We start from the raw sequence: 21,310 nt of genomic DNA, 5'->3' as shown, positions 1-21,310 counted from the left end.
ATGGAGAGATGAAGTAGAGATTTAGAGCGAAGTGGTGTCAAGTTTACACTGTAATGCCGTCGCCAATGGAATCACTCTGCCTAGTTTCTTTAAAGCAGATCAGCCTTTTGTAGTTTGTAACTGCAGCAACCTCTCAGAAATTAAGATCTTATTTTAGTAAAGATTTGACGGCTCAGGCAGCTGAATTCTTTCATCATTTTCCCCAAATTCTCAGCTTTACCACTTTAATTTTTAGCACACACAGGCAGGCCAAAAGGCAAGGGGGGTGTGGAATGAAAGCGTAGAAAGAAATTATTTCCCCTCTGCTTTGGCAGCTCTGTATAACAGGATGTGAAGTGAGAATTAATCAGTTTGCCTTTGAGATCATATAATAGGAAGCACAGACATGAGACAGAGGGAAGAGACAGTTGATAAAAGCAATCAAACGCAGAAGTGAATTCTCCGAATTGTCTAATTTTTAAACCGGCAATTACATAGTCTCACTTCTGGAGCCTGTGTCCTTGTCTACCCTCTTATTCCTCAGCCTGCTGCGAGGCAGAAATGGGCCAGATGACAAAGTGCCTCTGAGCAACAGAAGAAAAGTCCAATAACAGTAGGACAGGTGCAGGCTAATGCCCCTTAATCCGTGGATATCCACTCAGATTACGACCCAGAGCCGGGGAGCAGTTTTGGGGAAGTAGCTGCAGAACTATAGGAGCTCACCCTATATGTGCAATCTGTCAACGTATACAGCTGACACAATGTGTAAATAGGGATTACTGTTTTCACATGCAGGAGCCTGACGTTGTGAAACTAGAGAGGCTCCCAGTAGAGCGCATGCCTCTGTCATTCCGTTTAAACAGTCCCTTGAATTCAATTCATTTGCACAAAGTGGCATTACTTTTTTTTTTTGTAAAAACCCATGCATTATTTCTTAAAATCTTTACAAAAATGTCAAAAAGTCCCTTTCTAGCATTGTTAAAGAAAGTGGAAAAAAAACCTGGATCCACCCCGTATCCCACCAAGATCTTTTCTGTAGTTTTTGTGTAATCCTGCTGACAGACAGACGGCAATGAATGAATAACGAATCCTTGATAGCTTTTATAAAACCAATCCATCAGATTAGATATCAACAATCATGCAAAAGAATCTAGTGCATCTGTCATTTTTGTTTGTTTTTGCAATTTTTCTTTGGGAGGCAGGGTTAAAAAAAACTGTTGTGTTTGCTTCTCCTCTGCAAGTGGATATTATTGGAGTATGTAGGGTCGCAGACGGCATCGCAGGAATGTTGCTGCCGCGTCGCCCCTCTGCACAAACACAAACTTCCTCCTTCTGCACCCACTCTTCTCCTCCTCCTCTTCCAGCCCTCTACTCTGCCTTCCTATAAGGCATCACAGACAAAGGCATGCATGTGCCAAACTAAACATGAAACAGAGTTGCGCTCTCTGAGATCGGGATTTGAATATGGTTGGATATAGAAACCTTGTGTTAAAAAAAAACGCAATGCAGTGCTGCTTGATGCTGCTTATATCTGCACTTTTACCCCGTGATTGATGTTTTGTTGACTGATACGTTCCATATTTCATTTTGAGGCAGAATCCCAGCATAATTTCCGGCGGCTGCGAATTTATGTTGTGTTAGCAACCCTAAATCAATGTAACCGAGCTCTGAGGGAAGGTACTGTTGACTGTGTCCTCACGAGAAGTTGTTGTAGTATGAAACGTCTGCCGAGTCGCTCCAAGGAGACCGAGCGGCACCTCTTTATCACCCCATCATCTCTGCACCGAGTAAATAAAGCTTCTCAGGGGTCAAAAGTCCAGCGCTGTCCTCACTGTTTAGTGTTAACACATAGTCCCTGTGTACACAGACAAGGAAACACACTCCCATGTCTCTCACACACCAACACATGTGTTCACTTAACCTGTGCATGTAATGCTGCGGCTGTGTGGGCCTCTGCTGGATGGAGGATGGATCATCCTTCCGCTGGCAGACTGATATTCCACTAATGAGACGCTGCTGTGTGACTTCTTCTTCCTGGCCTGATCGTACTTTGATTGATATGAATTCCTGTCTTATATTGCGAAGAGTGACAGAGCTTTATTGCAGCACTTTCGGCGAGTCAAGACAAATTCTGGTTGTCTTGTACTTGAGGGGGGGCGGGAAAGTGATGCATTTGTGAAGGAAGGCGGGGGATGAGAGGTGGCGTGGACCTAGAGAAGACAGTCCTGCAGGTAGACAGAACACAGTAAACACACTCTGACAGCCTGTGATTTCTACTGTATAATTCACCAGCCCATAGAGAACGTGTGTGTGTGTGTGTGTGTATTTTCCTCTTCTTTCACCTCCTGTCAAAACACAAAAAACTTGACATTCTCTCTGAGGCTATTTTTCATCCCTGAAGGCAAAGACTTCTTGAAATACATACAGACGCTGCTCCTCCTAACAGTCTTGTACCGTGTTTATTAGTTAGATGAGCACAGTTTGGATTATTTAGCTGAAATACACACTTTAAAGCAACTATAGTCAATATTTTGATATACAAAATGGATCAAATATGCAGGTTGTTACCCACAGATAATTCTGCCAAACACTGCAGTTCCTCCTACCTCTACATGGGTTTGTAAGACGTGTTTCAGCCCAGTGTCTTGGTTTTGTGCTCTACAGTGAGACTAGGTTGCTTCTCTCTCACCACTCTCAAAGCGCCATTTTAGATCACAACATGCAGCTCTATGAAGCTGAAAAAAAAGACAAAACAGAGATAGAAAATGTAGTCTACATCAAAAACGAAGAGGAGCTTAAAGATATGAAAACTGGAGTTTTACTTTAGTCAGATCATGGATTTCTTTATTATTCTCTGGGTTGAATTTGATGTCCATCAGGAATAGGTGTGATCAAACAAATAAATTAAAATCAGAACTCACTACAATATAAAAGCAGTGGAAAATAAGTAAATAGCATACACTGCAAGCATATTGTGCATTAAACACACACACATTAATTCAAAGACCAGTCAAAGTAAGATATTCAAATGTAAAAGGCCAATGGGAGCCAGGACAAAGAGCTACATGTCGGCAGACAGAACTCTCTATATCTGCTGGACTTGTAAATAAGCAACTTTTTTATTTATTTGTATTTTCCAGCCAAAAGGAGTTAATATCAGTTTGAGTATTTACAGTTTGTTTGCACTACCTCCAGGTGGCCAGAAAATGTAATGCTTTCTCACTAATCAACAGTTGGCTAATGTGTCTTGGTGACCAACACAAATAAAATAACCTTTAATTTGCAAAACATTTAATTTAGGGGCAGATCTATTTTATCCTTTAACTTTCTTTAACGTTAAAATCAGGCTTATTTAGAGGATATTTATGAGTGTGTGAGATTTAGTCCAGCTTGATTGAATTTAAGGGATTGATTCGGCCTTGGCAGAGGTATGGGCTCTATGCTGAGTTCCATTCCAGTCATCTATTGCGATTTAGCCAAATCAGCCGATCAGCCCCAACAAGACGTACAACGTGTGTGTGCCTGTTTAGGCCCAATTAGCTTGATAATATTGAAAGAATGCTTCGGCCAGTCTCTACGCATCATTCTCTGAACGGAAGACGGAAGAGCGGCAACAACACTCAAACTGTGTATGTTATTGCTTTGTTACGCCTTGTAGATGACGCATATTTTCAGTGATGTGGCGAAATAGACAAACATCCATTTCCACTAGACCAAAGTGTCAACACAATTTGTGCAGTGAGTAGATACTTTCATTTGTAGGCAGCTTCGTGCAACAACTTGCTCACAACAACTTTTGTGAATTTTCTCTGTCTTCATGGAGCCTCTTAACCCAGCCAGCTCCTCAAGATGAATGAATATAAAGCAGACCACTCCAGGCAAACTAAAAATGTGTGTTTTTAAAATAAACACAAATAAGGACTTTCTGCAAAATGTTCATTATCACTCCAGTTCTCCTGCTTGATGATTCACTCGATGCTATCGGTTGCATCTCGTCTGTTTTTCTAACAGCTTTTGTGACACATCACCACCTGAATACCCACTGTGCGGTTCCTCTGCTCATCTCCTGCATGAATCAGTTATGCTTCATTCATCCTGTTTCTCTTCTGCCTCAACAGCAACTGACAAAAAGTTCAGAATATTGAATATTCTCACTTTTCAAAAGTGGAAGAAGCTTTGAACTTTTGCTGCCCCCCCTGTCCTCATACACAGCTGGAACTCTGCACACTGGAATATCCTGTGTTGGCGAGGTCTGAGGGGAAGGGAAGGTCTGGCAGGGTCACTGGATGGAGTACGCCTTGGTCGGGAAACATGCAGTCTGACTTTTATTAGTAAGAAAATATTGAAGGCAGCAATGGAGAGGTGGATAGATAGATTACTTTCACAGTAACTCCACCCAAACAGTTATTGCTTTACTTACAAGAGTCTACACAAGACAGGAGCGCAACACAAAAACAATTTCACATCAACTATAACCTCTGCCAAGGATGTTATGTTCTCGTCTTCATAAGTTTGGTTGTTTGTTATGTTACAGAATTACAGAAAATGTACTGAACTGAATTCTGTGAAACTTTGAGATGTGGCCCAAGATCACATTTTGGTGCAGATCCAGAACAATGGAGAAACCCTACCAAAAAATGTGCTTTCTCTGCAGCGTTACCCACAGATTTACTGCAATCTATGGCGGTAACGGGGGTGCACTTGCACGGACATCCGCACAAAGGTTGCTCTCACCTGCAACAGAGCTCAAGATGCGCTGGTAGATGTTCTTTTTTTCTGTTTACATTTTGACAGAGTTAAGCTCTCAGTTTCCCCCAGCTTTCGCTCTTTATGCTAAGCTATGCTGTTATGCTGCAATGTGTAACTTCATACGTAGCGTGGAGATGAGAGAGTGGTGTCAACCTTTTCATGTACCGCTCAGCAAGGGGAATATCTCCACAACTATTAAAGTGGAGTTCAGTCCTCAAAGAGACACATTCGCTCCCAGGCTGCTTCTCCCTCGACCTCAAACATATACTCCAGCACACACACACTATATTCTAGTAACTATTATAGGCAGCTTTGAGCCCCCCAGGGCCTTCACTGGCACTTCCAGGGTCTCATTAACCGACTGTGAGGAGGTTAAATAAGTTTTCTAGGGAATGTGTGAGGGCAGAGAACAAACTAAAAAGGTGAAATGAAGAGGTAATGACAGATGAGGATTTTATGTGATGTGACGCAGAAGATGAAGGCAGAGGTTTGAAGGGAATCGTAATTGGAGTGCATGAGAGAGGGAAGAAAATGGATTGGTGAAGGAGGATGAAAATAAGTTAAAGGAAAAAAGGTGGAGAACTGTAATGAACACTGAGTGGAGTGAATACCTCCGTCAACAGCCGATATATAGGCTACATACGTTTTCCTTTGATGAGGGTGTTTTCAAACGATAAAAACGGCGTGCCAGTGTAAACATGGGTAAAAGGGAAGCACTTGTTTGTTAGTTGCAGAAAGAGCTAGGCAACAAACTATTAGATCAACTCATATGTAAGCAGCTATATCATTAAAAAGCTGTAAAATGCAGAATTTAACAACTGTTATTAAAGACAGCAGCGTCAGCAGCGTTTGTAACTGTATCCATGTTGCACCCTACACCGGTAGCTAAGGTGTATGCCGGGTGTTTTCTGGAAAGTGGTCATGTGATAAGAGCCTGACAAATCAGCAAAGGCTTGCATGACCAAAAGGACGCCGGTTTTTATGACATTGTTTCCAAGCATCTTAGTTTCTGCCCATACAGACTAAAAACTAGCCCCACAGTTTCCAAATAAAATAGGGAAGGCGGCATCTCCAAACTTCTCAGTATTAGCGACTCTTAAACTCTGGAGTAGTGTGGATGCCAGGCGTTTAGCAGAGTTCGTTCATTTTCATGGATGTAGCACTTAATAAAAAAATGTATGGAATGACCTGCTTTTGTGAATCCTTGGCTGTAGTAATGAGGAAAAGATGAAGAGATCAGAGGGAAGACATTGGAAAGAATTAAAACTAAAGACTACTCACCTTTTGACATAACAGCTACCTGTATCCCCTGTGTGCCATCTCTGACCGATTGATGGACCCTTAGAAATTGAGCCGTGCATACTACATGGTCCCAACAACACACTCACACACTGTCAGGTAACAAAATATTCTAATTTAGCAACTTTTTAGACAAACACCCAGACCAGTCACAGTGTGTTGTACAAAACTCTGATGATTTCCTACAGGATTAAGGTTGGACTTTGTGTTTTTATTCAGTGTGAGTCTGTTTGCTTTCAGTTAAAAATCAGACACAGTAGTTATTAAGCAAGGGGAATTTTTTTGTCTATGTTTTTGCAGAGAAGAGTCCCACGCAAGTGATGAGAAACATGCAGAAGCAGGCACTGAAGTTTCATGTAGCAATCAGTTCACGACTAAATGTGTGTTTGTGTGAACTTTGCTGTGAGCGCCTGTTAAAGCAGCCAGCTGTGTACAAGTAGGGAGATTTCCATCAAGAAATTAAGGAGCGAAGGGTGAATCTGATGAAGTTGAGCACAAAAGCTAATTTGTGACGAGAGAAAGTGAAATTCACACTAGTGTCTTAATTGTCACCTAAGATTATTTCCTGGTGAATGATTTCCACAAGTAAAAGGATTAAATCCATCTGTTGTCATGACAGCAGATATTTCAATTCCACCGTATTTTGACTGTTGCAAGAGGAAGGGACAGGAAAGGTTATTTTTTTTTATTAAACATTGTAAACTTAACATCAGCTTAGAGTAATACAACATTTTTAAGCCTCTAATCCGATGGTCATTGTGACCTTCCAAAAACACCTTTTTGGTTTGGAATGCATAATTTCCGGAACACAGTGAGGAAATGTCTTCAAATTTGGTACAAACATTCACTTTGACTGGGATGAACTCATCGGATTTTGTTGATCTGAGGTCAACGTCACTGTGACCTTGCACCTCTTTTGTCTTGTGATCTTAAGAACGCCAAAAGATAATCCTTTCAAATTTGGCACAAATATTAACGTAGTCTCAAGGTCATGATGGCCTCATCCTTGAACAGGATATCCCATGTCTGCCTTTTGGGAATTTGGGGCATTCTCTTCAATTGTTACTTGGACTCAAAGATAAACCGATTACATTTCAGTGATCAAATGTAGAGGTTATGTGACCTCATCTTATTGTGAATTCAATATGTGTGGAACACATGGAGGGACTGAAACTGCACTGGTTAAAGGAGGCAAACAACTACAGGGCAGAGGTTCTAGTTCGGTTTGAAATTGTCTGCTGATATTAAACATTGTACTATGAGAAAAGATTGGGCAATTCCTAACATTAGTGAGAAATTTTAAGATTTTACCAATATCCAGAGCTGCCACTCTGTGAAAACACTCAAGTTTAACAGATGAAGAGTCAGATTGTGTTGCCAAGTCCAGACAAACATTAGTTTTGTATCTGGAAGCACTGATGATCCAAATTTATACCCAGTGATTCAATGAGCTGTTTGTGGGAAGCTCCCAATAAAATAAAACAGTCCTTATATATAATAAATTAGAATTTTAGTTTGTGTTTTTAAACAGGATTTGTTTTTTAATGTAATTTCATCCTGATTAAAGTCACACTGCAAATGCAGTAATTTCATTTGTTTTCAATGTTGAACACAGTCGTAGATCTCGAACATGACCTCAGAGATGACCACATGGGTTTCACAACGGCCTGGGATTGGCCATTATTATAGCAGCATATTCAGGCCTAGTGTGACAGATTGTGTTTTCTAAACTTTCATCGTGCGTAAACTGTCCATGTCTCACAGTGTAGGTATCACTGTATCCTAAAACCACCTTTTATTTATCATGGGGTAAGATCAGTTCACCAGCTGCCTAACAAACTGATAATCTGCTCTGTACCTACAAGCTAACACTCAGCAGTGATGGCTATCAGAAGTCTGTAGGGACTTGCATGCACAACAACACTAACATTCCTCACGGACATGTCCAGATTTGCTGCTCCCACACATCTGCACAGTGCTCGCTAGCATCTGAGGCTGCGCTGTACTGTGCCACATACTCACACACACACACACATACTATACACAAGCGAGATAAAGATAACACATTCAGATAAGTTCAGTAAACCGGGAAGAGATGAGAAAATCAGGACGTGAAAGCAACAGTCTTTCACACCCTGAATGGGCTAATTTCATATATTCATGGCGGAATTGGTAATAGGATGCAATCCTAAGAAAACTTCTCTCAATCAAATTAGAGATCAAGAAATTTGTGATAAAAAGTTATAACAAGTCCTTTTTTAACTTCCTTTGAAATGTTTGCCTTTGATTCCTAGTGAACAAACAGATATGGAAACCTTTACACCATGATATGAGATAGATCAAGACTGAAACCAGATGGGAACCAGTGAGCCTGGTTCAGCCCAGAGCTCAAAATTATACAAACCAATCTAAATTATCACTATATAAAAAACTATAAAAAGTTCTCCTTGCTTCCCATTTTTACATTAAACTAGGTGTCTCCTGGCTTTATCTCCATAGTTCAGGCACAGAAAATAGACGTGGTGAGTAGTATCGATCTCCTCGAAGTGTCTGCAGAATATCAAATCATTTTATTCCCCAACATCTTCACCGACTTGATAAATATATGGTATATTTTTCTGAATGTTGAAATAGAATCCACAAAATAAAGATCTCTCTATTTGCAGAGTCTCCTCCAGAGAGGACAGGACGCAGACGCAGCGTGCCAGGCGGCTCCTCCTCCGACAAGACCACACCCACCATGGAGGCGACGTCCACGGCCACCACACCTTTCAGAGTCACCGTGAGTACTGTGAGTGTGTTCTTATGGACCATCTGTGTCTTTGTCCTTCTATTTGTTTTACTCCCTCAGCTTTTCTTTTTGTCTCTGCATCAGTTTGCCTTAGGACATGGGTGGGGACCTTTTTCCTGTCATGGGCTATATACATTTTTACAATATCCTTTGTGGGCCACATAATAGATTATTGAACACATATTGAGCTGCTTCTCTTTAGCAAGGCGTCTGATGTCAGATGGTAGTGATGTGGATGATGCCACTCACAGCTGGTTTTAGCCAAAGTTTCTCATATAAATCCTCAACTTTATGTAGTGGCATGGTGGCCCACCCCTGCTTTAAGAGTTTGTTAGTTATATAACAAGGTTTACAGAAGCCTTGTCTGGCGTCCAGATGGATTTGTGCCAGGCTGAAACTCGTTTACTTCAAATATTGGAACAGGATCTTTGATGTTTGGCTTCTGAACGATCCTGCGTCTACACATCTCGTGTTCAGCCCACTATCCCCCACTGACTCCTAAGATCCTGTGTGATTTTCGCACTGAATATTATTCACAACCTGCGCACACATTCCACACCTGTGCACACGCAACACCATCACTCACTCAACTACAAACACACCTCTCCATCAAACACACACGTACACACAGAGTGGTCCGTTTGCCTGCCATCTTGCTCTAATTCCAATCCAGACTGCTTTCTGCCATGTTTAATTCAATAGATAAACAGCCAGTTAATGAAGCAAAGAAATATGCCATGAGTCATCAATTTAAGGCTAATTAGCAATTAGTAGTGCACATTTTCATAAATAAATAATGAGCGGGGAGATGAAGACCCGCAGGTGAACTGTAAACAGTAGATGTTAGGCCAGCAGGGCCACAAGCTCTCAGTGCTCAGTCATCAGCCTTTTGTAACGGCTCAGCAGGTACAGTAACGGGCCAAGTTCTAAAACACCTTGTAGCTGTGTCTCAATTCAACGGCAGCATCATGTGGAGGATCCACTAAATGAGATGGTCTGGTCTGCCTATGGTGTCACCATTACAGCCGTTGCCTAGCAACAAAGCTACAGATGAAAAAGTTCTTCTGTTGATTAAAGAAGTTGAAAAGGTTTACCGTTAGCTGTTCGGTTAAGTACTTACATTTAGAAATACATTGTCCTGGCGTTTTCACCTTGCTTTTCGCCGCCATTACTTCTTTGAAAAATATTTTGTGAATGGAGCGCAAAGAATAATGGGATATGTTGGGCCAGGATGGAGGAAGCCTCTCTTTTTGGGTGGTGGAAAGACACATTGTATCTGTATCACATCATATAACAAAGTACAACTGTAGTTTTCATATAGCGCGTGTGTGTGTGTAAAGTCACTGCAGTGAACATGACTGTCCTGTCAGGTTCACTGAGCACTGGAGACCACTTATATATAACTGTGTTCACCTTCAAACTTCTATTTCCAAATAATGTCCCAGAGTGGAGGTGAGGACACGACAGATGTGTAAAGTTATCGGTCCGATTGCTGTAAATATATATACTGCGGTGAAGGATGATAAAGGACCGCCCACTCAGCTGACGTCTCTGACCTGCTATATTTTAAACAAATTGTCCACACTTCTCAGTGTCCACACGCTCATTTGTTCGTGACCACCGCCACAATATCAACACTGATCACCACATAATGACATCCTCCTTCATAGCCTTCCTCATTCGGTGCTTCCTGACTACGCTCGCTCTCTTTATCTACACCGACACACGCACAAACGTTGTCATCAGATACATATGTAAAGTCAAACCGGGTTAAAACAACATCATTGTTCTCCGCAAACAAAAATTACAGTTGTTGTGACTATTTGCATGTAGAGCGGGGAAGTGAGAGGAGTCAAAGATTATATAGTTCCAGGATGCATTTAGCACCTGTGTGAACAGACGTTCATGTGGCTGAACACTTGGATCTCTAAAGACAGACAGACTTTAATACCAGGTCTGAACATGGCCAGAGTTTCAGTAAAAGATAGTGCTCAGTCTTACACCAAACTACGATGCCTCCACAGAGACCTACTTGACTAGATCTGCCCTTTTATAATTTATACCACTTTCTTTCTTTTAGTTTTAGTACCTTTTCAGTTTTTTTGACTACATTTTTCCTATTTTGACTCCTTTATCTGAACAGTTTTTATATGATCAGGAATGTATGAGAGAGGAAGATGTAGGAATGCAAAGTAGATCAGGGAGCTTGTAGGAGACAGAAGGGGTCAGATGGAAGGGCTAAATATTGATTAAGTGTCTTTTAAGCAGCTCCTTGTACCCTCAGGGAGGAAAGAGAGAGAGGGATACTACAGCAAAGTCATCCTGTCTCTATCACATGACCACTTTACTTGCCTCCTGTCCTGCACTTTTCCTTACACTGCCCCCTTCTGGCATGGGATTTTATTGCACCAACTTAAGTTTTCACCAACTTCTCAGGAATACAAACTAGTAAACAAATTATATATGATTAAAAAGGTTTAATTTGCAGATCAGGTTGGATGGAGAGAGGGACAGGATACACGCCTGTTGGCACACAGAAGTGTTGGAAAGAAAACAGGAAGACGAGTAGACAGTCGGTCGTATTCTTCTTCTCCTCCTCTCCTCCTGCATCTCCCGCGTTTAGCCATGACAAACCTCCCCTCACTCTTCTCCCTCCAGTAAAACAGAGTTGCAGTGACATCTAAAGTACCCCTCCTAGGCCTTGAGCTAAATCTGTCAAAATGTTTTTCTCTCATGTTCTTTGCAGACTGGGTTCAGTGTCTGCACACACACACACACAAATTGATATCACGTGCACACACACTCGCGCATGCAAAAGCACATCCTTTGGTGCCTCTCAAAAACAATTTCTCACCAGCAGTCACGGACGAAAGCTAAACTCTCGGCAAAGCCTCATCTCCCATGACCAATTCAAAAATAGTAAAAGATTGCAAACATTAAATATAAAAGTTATTATTTACTACTTTCTCTTTTTCAGGGCTTATTTAAAGAGCCGAAAAACAAACCTTATCTATGTCTGTCAGGTCCACGTCCCGCTGACTGCACTATAGCTGGCTGGATTGATTCTGAATAGTGACTTAGGTCCTTATCCAATCTCCCCCTGACTCTTCCCTCCCCACCCTCCCCCTCATTCTCAGATAATAGCAGGGGGTCTAATTGGACAGGTATGTCTCTTGTTTTCATCAGCTTGTGCTCGAGGAGGACAAGGGAGCTTGATATGGGAGCGGGGAACACCCTGCTGATTGTCCAGGCACGGATTCTATCAGCCCCCCATTAAGGAAGCCTGGAATTGCCAAGCCAAGGGGAATAGAATTAACTTGTTGCAAGCATTTGCTTTAATTTCATGGAGAAAAAAAAAAGACATCTAAAAAAAGAGAAAAAAGCACAGCGATAAAATTGAGCTGTCCTCTTGTTCTGACTTAATAGGCTTCGACAGGCCGGGATTACGATCAAGTATGCAAGGCTATTATGGAGACACGCACACACACACAGATGCACGCGCAGAGGTAACACATCTGCACTGTAAACAAGGTAACATAGTAAATATGAACCAACACGTTATTTTCACTATCATTAATGTCCCTTCACAACCAGTCATAGGGTCTGTGAAAACCTGGATGCGTGTTGATTTAGTTTGTTCCATCCCCTCTTTCCTCCTAATTAGGTGTCAACCGTGGAAATGTGGAATAATTAAAGCGCTCATTCATATTCACCATAATACGTGACACTGTTATGGCCCCTGTGCGCTGGCTGTAATAGCCTTGTCACGCTGCTTTATATGAGTATATGTTTGCACCATGCAATGTAAAAGACGTTGCAGCTAATTCAGTTATTTTTACACACCAATATCAGAAATTAATTGAGGCATCTAATCATATATTTATGGATTTTATTCATTCATGCATTGATATTGAATTAGGTATTATCAATCAAGCTTCACTGGGGAATTATAGTTCTCCTATGTGTCAATTAACACATTTCTTTAACACACAATACAACAATGACATAATGTACGGCGTCTCATTAGGTGTCAGTTTCCATTGTGTGCGCCGGCATCACCGGCTGTGTCGCTTTTAAGAGCTGACAACGAGACATGGGAGTAGCAAGATGTCAAACTCTGTACATGAGTGTGTCAGCCGTCACTTTCCTGATTCGCAACGACCGATGACATCTGCTGTAACGATAGCTGATCAGAATATAAACCAACAGGGAGGAAGTCCCTCTGCAGCTGGGGCCATGCTCTGCTGAGCCCTGATCCTCCGGCGTCCTCGTTGCTCATTTGCGGAACCTTTTCCCCTCGTTTTTTTTTGTTTTATTCTGCTGCTTGTTTCTATCTGCCACCTCCACATTGTGCCCCACTTTTTCCATTTATCCTTCTCCTTTATCTCACACCCGCCTCCCCTGGCAGGAACTGGTCTCACCTCTATTTCCGTCCTCACTCTCTCAGTCTCTCTCTTTATTTGTCTCCTCGCTTATTGTTCCTGTTGCTCTTCCTGTATGAGTCGGTGCCAAAGCCAAATTAAATGCAAAAACGTGCCGTGCCTCCTTTGGGGTTTAATCTGGTGTTAATACAGGCATCAATCATCCTTACTGACTGACTTTAAGGGGGGAAATCGGCTGTTCATATCTGCTGACCTTCTCCCTGCAAGAGCATTGACGGGCAGATATGATTTCTCTTCACCTGCACTTGTCGGGTGAAAAAGAGAACAATAAATACAGTATAATCAGAGAAATTATAGGCCTGGGACCGGGTACCTTTCTGGCTCTCTCGTCTCTTCCTCCACCCACTCTTTAAGGCCAATTTATGCCTCTCCGTTTTTTCTATTACGGACAGATAAGATCGCCCTATCCGTCGTGAAACGCCCTCTCCGAGTGCTTCGGACAGCTTTTCGTACACGTCTGATTTTTCTAACTATCCGTCTTCATGTTGGAGACCCGACGGACCGCTCTTGGCTGTGATTGGTCCGCGAACGACATCATTTCCGTATGACGTCATTTCCGTATTTCCGGACCTCAAACTTTCTGTTTACTTGTAGCAACAAACACGAACACAACTATGATTCTACGATTAATGTAACGTGTGTGTTAAGCCAGCGGAGTTGTCCGGCTGACGGTGGCTCGTTAGAGCACTGAGGGCATGTGTGTACGGTCACATACGGTTATAACGAGCTTTCAAAACGGCGCCAGCAGGCTAGGCTAGCGGGCTAGGCTAGCCACCATGCTAACTGCGGTGGTAACAGTGCAAGAACCCGCCGTCACGACTTTAATTCCACTTCTATCATGACACTGTTTCTATAATACGTCAGGTTAGAAGCAAACACTGGATAGTAGTAGTTAGTGTCGGGAGTCCCTGCTGACTGTGTGTGGAAGCTGGGGGGAGCTAGCTAGGTCCGTGTAGCCTCTAGCTACATGTAGCCTCAAGCAGATTCAAGCTGTGGAATCAGCAACACAGTTCGGAAACAAGACCGGGGAACCGCTGCGCTAAGAAACGATTACATCAGCATCTTGACCCGCTGGGTGTCACTTTATTTAGTTCTGTTAGTTGCCATGGTTCAGTGTGTGGGACGCAAGCTAACATGTAAACAGAGACACGTGGACTTCTTCTTCCCAAATGGGGTAGGCTTCTCTGAGCTCGTCTTCCGTTGCACCACCTACGGGTTTGGCGGGGAATTGTTTTTAGACGGATAGTCGTCGGAGAAGTAAAAATCAAAAAGACTCTTTGTCCCCCGCTGAGACCTCTCCGAGAAACGGATATGTAGAAGTATATAAGAGCCTTTAGACCCCATCCATCAGGGGAAGGAGAAAAGTAAAAAACACACAGAGCAGCCATCAGTCCACCTCGCCTACAGGGACGCCTTTCCGTGGCTGGGAAGCATTTTAATTTGCGAGCTGTGAATATGCCAACAACAGCAGGCACACAGACTCTCGAGGGGCTAAAGGGAAGAGGCAAGGAATTACGATGAATTTAGAGGGGATTGTGAGTGATGATATGCGGAAATGAGAAAAGGTGTGTGCCAGTGTTTGTGCATATGTTTGGGCGTGGGTGATTGTTCTACTTCATCACCATCGTTTCCATTAAAAATATCTTGCCTCTCCATAAATTCTCTTGTCATGTTGTTGAAGGAGGTAATCTGAGGTGGTGCTAAATAGAGTCAAAGGAACAATAATCCCATTTCAAGTGCCATCTCATATTTGTCATTATTCAGAATGGAGCCTGTGCTGATTTGTCCTCATGCCAAAACGTTCATATACATGTGTGGCGTTAATAATGGGTTTAAAGGGTGAAATGAAAGTTTGATTCAGAAAGGGGCCGTGTCACTAGAAGGTCTTTTTTAATAGCTAATAAATATAGTGACTAAATCTGATCATTATCTAGTATGTAGACAGTAGCCACTGATGATAATGATCGATGATCAGTTTTATTTGTCACATTTAAAGTGACAAAAACATAACATTTCACCCCATTTTTATAAAAAAATGATTAAAACCAAACTTACCTGACAAATGAGCATTTGAACAAACATCACTGTAATAAAAACTACATAAAATGACACAAATCATCTTATTTAATGTTTACTTAGACCTTTTAGTTTGGTCCTCGTTCCATCCCCTAACATAGAGGAGGCCAGGTTTATGACCTGTACTGCAGCCATCCACCAGGTGGTGATCAAGACGTTTTGGCTTCACTTTCGGTAAACTTTCATGTCCTCCATCTTTATACTCAGTCTATGATCTTTTCTGTTGGGAGAAAAAATCCCACAGCTTTTAAACTCTTTCAAACACAGTCTCGCTGTTTTAGGTTCGTCGTCTCTAAGCCTTAACTGAGTTATACTCACAGACTTTAGAAAACTCCCCAAAGAGCCAGAGATAAAATCATACAACTGCTTCTACAGGCTGAGGAGTCGTCCCCGTGTCTAGTTAACTGAACTTCATGTGCAGAATCGATGGAGGGTGCCTTAATTTATTCATTTTGTACTTGTTTTCCAACATTTTGCCCGAGCTGTCTCAACACCATATAAAATTTGCTGTAATATTTAGCAGATGCAAATAGCTCCTTCGATTTCCTATGAGCATTGCATTGCGGAACAGCATTGGAAATAAACAACACTCTGAAAAATCAAGATTTCTTTGGGAGAAAACTAAGTATTAACTGAGTATATGTCAGTTTTCAGTTTAGCATATAGTGTGAAACTGGGACACAGCTATTGATTTTGGACACACACACACACACACGCACCCACACACACACACACACACACACACACTAATGAAAGATCGACAGTGTTATTGGCGTGAGCTTGAATATACCGCCATTAGCTCGTCTTTGTTCCCTGCTCGGAGTGCTTTCCTAATGACAGGCGTCGTTCGTCAGGAGGCAGCAGCTTCCTCTGTGATCAGCTCGCAGCCTGTCTGGAAGTCGCTCTCTAATTAAACCTACTCCATTGTTGCCCGGGGCGACCTATTCACACTGTAGGTGGTAATTATACAGGTCTGATGATGGCCTGGCGACGGCGGAAAGAGTTCTCATTTTTGTCGCCTGTCACCTGTCTTGTGAAATTTATGTAACAGAATGACATAAGGTTGAAGTCACTCGAGTTAAACGAGTGCCTTGACTGCACTGTGCCTTTTTTAGTCTATTGTTCAGGCTGTGAATCAGCTGCCATGTTGTTTGCTTGAAATTAAAGTTGCACCTGAGCCTGTTCGCTATCCACTCACTACTTTTCCTGCACACTGGCTCACTCATGAAGCTCTGTCCTCTTCATGCTGCCCTCCGTAGATTATCTGTTAACTTTTACCACTTTGGTTCCGTGGTCATCCTGTTCTCATTCCTCTTCTCGCTCCTCTCCTCTGTGATCTTCTTCGTCTGCATGGCCAAGACGACCGGGGTTAAAATAAACTTGCAGCTTCCTGAGATTCCTGCACCATCTCATTTTTGTTCATGTGCTCTTGCTCCTTTTGCCAGCCGGCAGTTGCCATGGCGACGGCGAGGTGCTTGGGGGAGTGCGATTGCAGATGTTGGGAAGGAGTAAACACACAGACTCAGACAAAGGAGGAAAATGAGCAAACTAATAAAGGGGTGTATCCGCTGAATTAGTTTGCGGAAATAATTACAAAACACTGTATTTAGAGGTCACAAATACAGACACAATTAGCGCTGTAATTGTGCCAAAAGTCTTTTCTGCCGGCTTTTCCTCTGCTTGTGCTCTGTGAGAATCCTCTTTTAGTCATGGTCCTGTGTGTGAATGTGCTTGATGTTGCTAGAAGTTTTGTATTCAGGAAATAATATGCGTCTGACCTTGTCCCGGCTTCTCTAGCGAACATTGCTCTCAGTCTGATATGAAAAATCTATACCCATTTGTTTCTCCTTTAACTGCTCGTGACCTCGGCCCTCAGCAAATTTAGGAAATCGGCAGGTAAATGTTGGTATTAATGTATTCTGTCCTGCTGCCAAGTTGAGCGCCAGTGATTGACGTCTCTGAGACTCTCCCCGCTGCACCTCGCAGTGACAGCGCTGTATTGACTGTCTTTGTCTCTCTCCATCAGGGGTTTCTGAGCCGGCGGCTGAAGGGCTCGATAAAACGCACCAAGAGTCAACCCAAACTCGACCGCAACTCCAGCTTCAGACACATCCTCCCCGGCTTCAGGAGCGTCGACAATGACAGGTAGGGGTTCGCTGGTTGCCGGGGTGCAGCTTTGTTTTGCTCCTGCGTTTGTCCGCCGCCTTCTCTTCCGGCGCCTCGCTCCTCCTGATGGCTGGTTATTCAGGTCACTGTTGACGTTTTTGTGTTGCGTTGTCAGTATATTGTGAAAACCCGCAAATCCTGACTCTCCAATCTGTCACTTCTAATGCGTCTCGCTCTTTACTCTCGTTCTCTCTCAGAAACACATGACGAGTCTCCTCTCCTCTGTTCTGTCACGGCTTGTCTCTGCAATATCAAGGTTGTAACCTACTTATGCTCAAGTAGGAATCTTTTGCTTTGTCTCGCCATCTGGGCAAAGCAGTAGAATTAATATAAATACTGGTCGGAATAGAATGTTTCCTCGAAGGGAAAAGTAGAAAATTTCAACAGGTTAGATTGTTGTATGTTACTAACCAATCGCTTAAAAACTGATTCTCTAACCAAGCACATGTTATTCCTTCAGAAACTAATCAGATAACCAAAAGATCCTTAGTTGGATTGGATGTTTTAGTTAAACACACCACGTACAGCATGTATGATAAATATATACAAGCAACATGTTGGTATTTTTGCTCTATTAATAAATACCAGCTAATGCTGTTTTGGTGATTGACCTGAGATACAAGGCCTGTGGCTACAAAAATTTCATGCTTTATGAATTATAAGTATTTAGACTTATAGTGGATAGTGGATTTATCTCACTAGATCTTTTGTTTACATGCAATTCTTGATCCCTTTATTTCTGGTCAAGATAGAAACACAAATACATAACAAATACTTTACCCAAATAGAAATATTTTCTCCATCCATCCATCCATCCATCCATCCATCCATCCATCCATCCATCCATCCATCTATCCTACAAAGGAGTACCAGGGCCACTTAAAGGGAAGAAAAAGATTTCATGAATAAAGATGTAATATAATTATTATCATATTTGAGTTTTTGTGATCATTTAATTTCCCTGTTTCTTTATTCTCATAAACTTGCGACTTTTTTCTCACAAAATTTTGACTATTCTAGAAATCTGTGCTATTCTTAATGGCCCTAACACTCGTCAGATAATTATTTTGTTAAATCGACCATTCCTGCACAACAACCTCTCTCTCCTATAATCCTCTCCATCCACTGCCTCAGTCTCTAAACAGTACAGATCTGTGTTGGGTCTCCTGCTCACGGCACGTCATAGTGTTTAGCTTCAGGCTGTGATAATTGCCCATTTTTGATTGAGTCTCCTAATTTCCTCAGAAATTCGGCCACTTGGCAAACATTGACCCTCGCCTGACGATGTCAATTAGAATTCAAGACCAGGCCGCGTGGATCCGTAACCGCGCCGACTGCTCACTCCTTTTTTTTCTTTATCGTGTTTCCATACACGGGCGATTAACAGCTATCATTCCCAGTGCCTATCTTTGTAGCACATCTGGAGAACAGCCAAGGTGTCCATCTGTGGTTTTAATTAACGAGAAGCTGCATTTGAAGAGATGTTCTGCTTTTTTTTCGGTGCCTCTCTTCTTACTCTTAATGAGGCATTAACATCACTGTCAGACTATCACAAGAGAAAACGCTACCGAGTGTTTAGCGTGGAACATGGCGAACTCTGCTGTCGTACAAAATGAGCTCATAGCTCCTCTTCGTCCCGCTGTCTTTTCTCATTGTCTTGCCCATTTAAAAAAATGTTTTATCACTTCGATCATTCCAGCTTCACCTCTTTCTGTCCATTTCCAACTCATCACTCTCCAATTTCAGCCCTCAGTTTCTCTATTTTTCAAACAGCAGAACGGTTTCCTAAGCTATCAGCATTTATGTTTTTCTATTCGATAAAGTGCTCCGGGAAGACGGCAAATATCGGACAGGAAATTGGAATGTCCAGGGGGCGGCTTATCTCACCTGGTTTAACACACATACACACACACACCTCATTTACAAATGCACTACCTGACTCGTATTTAATGATCTCCATACATACACATGCAGAAGAGGAAGAGAGAAACGCCATAGATATCATTCTGTGTGTGCTTGTGTGTGCGAAAACAAGTGAGAAAGCATGAAAAGGATGCAGAGTAATGTGCTGAGAGCGGGAGTCGGTGACGCTCCCTGGCAGCCTGGGAGCAGTCTCCCCACGGGGCAGGAGACACAGCAGAAGAAGAAGACGGGCAGGGGAACTGGCAGAGGGAGAGAAAGGTGAAAAAAAAGAGACACGATGAGACAAAGTAGAGATGAAGGGAGAAGGGAAGGAATCCTATACCCCGAACACTCCCCCGGTGTGCAGATGTTCAGCCTTGAATATGAAAGACGCAGTGGAGCGCTTAACAGCTCGAGCGCTGACCGCTGTTGTATCTCGCTGTACAGGAATAAAAGTTGCATGTATCTCAGTTTCATAATCGTATTTGTTTTGCGCAGCATCGTGTGTTACGTGTCGATAGTCAGTGTGTGTGTGTGTGTGTGTGTGTTTGCTGTGATGACATTGTTAGGCCTCGTAGCCTCAGGTGGTCTCAGGAGGGAGACCTGCAGATGGGGAGCAGCTGGACGTCCAACATGAAATATTCATCTGTGTTAATCCGAGGCTGGACACTAACTGTACTCTCCTTATCTACATAGCAAAGCAGAAACACAGCGATGCGTGGGCATGCACAGCAACACTGCACACACAAAAAACAGTGATTACATTATATTTGCATCATATTTTCAGGGTAACATCAATTTAAGCTTTTATTGTGGCAGTTGAGGCTTATATTAGGTAATTGTAGTCCAGTGTGCATGGTTTTTTTTGGTGCAGGTCAGGTAAGGTTAGTGTGGGCTAGCTCCTTGATCCCTCGGTTAGTTTTCTCTCTGGCTCGGCCGGGTTTGAATAGAACATTTTGGCCCGAGCTGTACTCTATCCACTGTACACATTTCAGTTGGTGGAATCACCGTGAACTTTCCTGCTTAAAAGATACTGATGAACAGAACGTTCAGCTGAAGGACACTACCAACAGTTGCATGGATGCAGCTGTGGGATGAGTAATCTCTATTAACAGATTCTGTTCTTGTGAATATGTAAAATCTGCGATACGATTTTGAGACCGGAATACTCCTGGTTTCTGTTTTAGTTTAATCAAACACAGGCTTTGGTGGCCTGCAGAGTGACTGAAATGCCATTTGCTTAATTGATTTGCATTCATACACAGATAGATGTTAGTAGAGATTAGCCAAAATGTTTTTTAGACGTAGTACATCTTCAACAAGATTGCTGGTTAGTTTGGAGAAAAGTTTGACTTATGTGGCGAACGATAGACAGTCATGGCCCCGATATCTAATTACTACATTGGAAGCCCCACAATATTGGCCGTTGCCCCTTGAGGCTAATTCATCATCAAAGAACATCCAATGGGCTTGGTTTGTGTGTCGAGTATTTAGCTATTGAGGTTGGCAAAAATAAAATAAAAATAATACTAGTCGGCAGTTAATAGACTCACAAATACACAACACATTGTTTTAAGCCCTTTGGTTGGCTTTAAGAGACCTTTATTTATACATTTCAGTTTAGACAATCAGGACTCTGCAGTTGCAAAGACACCATTCTGACAAATGTAGGCTATACTATGTGTTTGTTTCAATATACCCAAGTGTCTCTGTGCAGTGGTCTGTCATTGTTCTGTGTGCTGACCTGATAATGTCCTCCGTCCTGTGTCTTGTTGTTCTCATCTGCTCTGTGTGTTTTTCTTGTATCGGAGGTAATCTGACTCTCACTGGTTTCTGCTCCTCTCATCTGATCAACTCTGACCTTGACCGGACACACTGATGAATATCACCGTGGGTCGAAACGTGT

At 42.4% G+C, this 21,310-nt stretch overlaps 1 protein-coding gene across 4 annotated transcripts in view; it reads left to right on the top strand.

The window, feature by feature from the left end:
- The window catches only part of dab2ipb (DAB2 interacting protein b), a 139,145-nt gene that overhangs the window by 39,249 nt on the left and 78,586 nt on the right, over window positions 1-21,310 (top strand). For 3 of the 4 annotated variants that reach the window (XM_061071419.1, XM_061071427.1, XM_061071403.1), the window contains exons 2-3: window positions 8,694-8,818; window positions 17,363-17,481. In XM_061071419.1, the coding sequence (XP_060927402.1) occupies window positions 8,694-8,818; window positions 17,363-17,481 (244 nt within the window). The remainder of the gene's footprint in view (window positions 1-8,693; window positions 8,819-17,362; window positions 17,482-21,310) is intronic. The other variant, XM_061071411.1, reaches the window with a different exon arrangement.

The sequence above is a fragment of the Limanda limanda genome, chromosome 1 (genome assembly GCF_963576545.1).
Source record: "Limanda limanda chromosome 1, fLimLim1.1, whole genome shotgun sequence".
Lineage (NCBI taxonomy): Eukaryota > Metazoa > Chordata > Actinopteri > Pleuronectiformes > Pleuronectidae > Limanda > Limanda limanda.
This window is presented reverse-complemented; position numbering and strand designations above follow the sequence as displayed.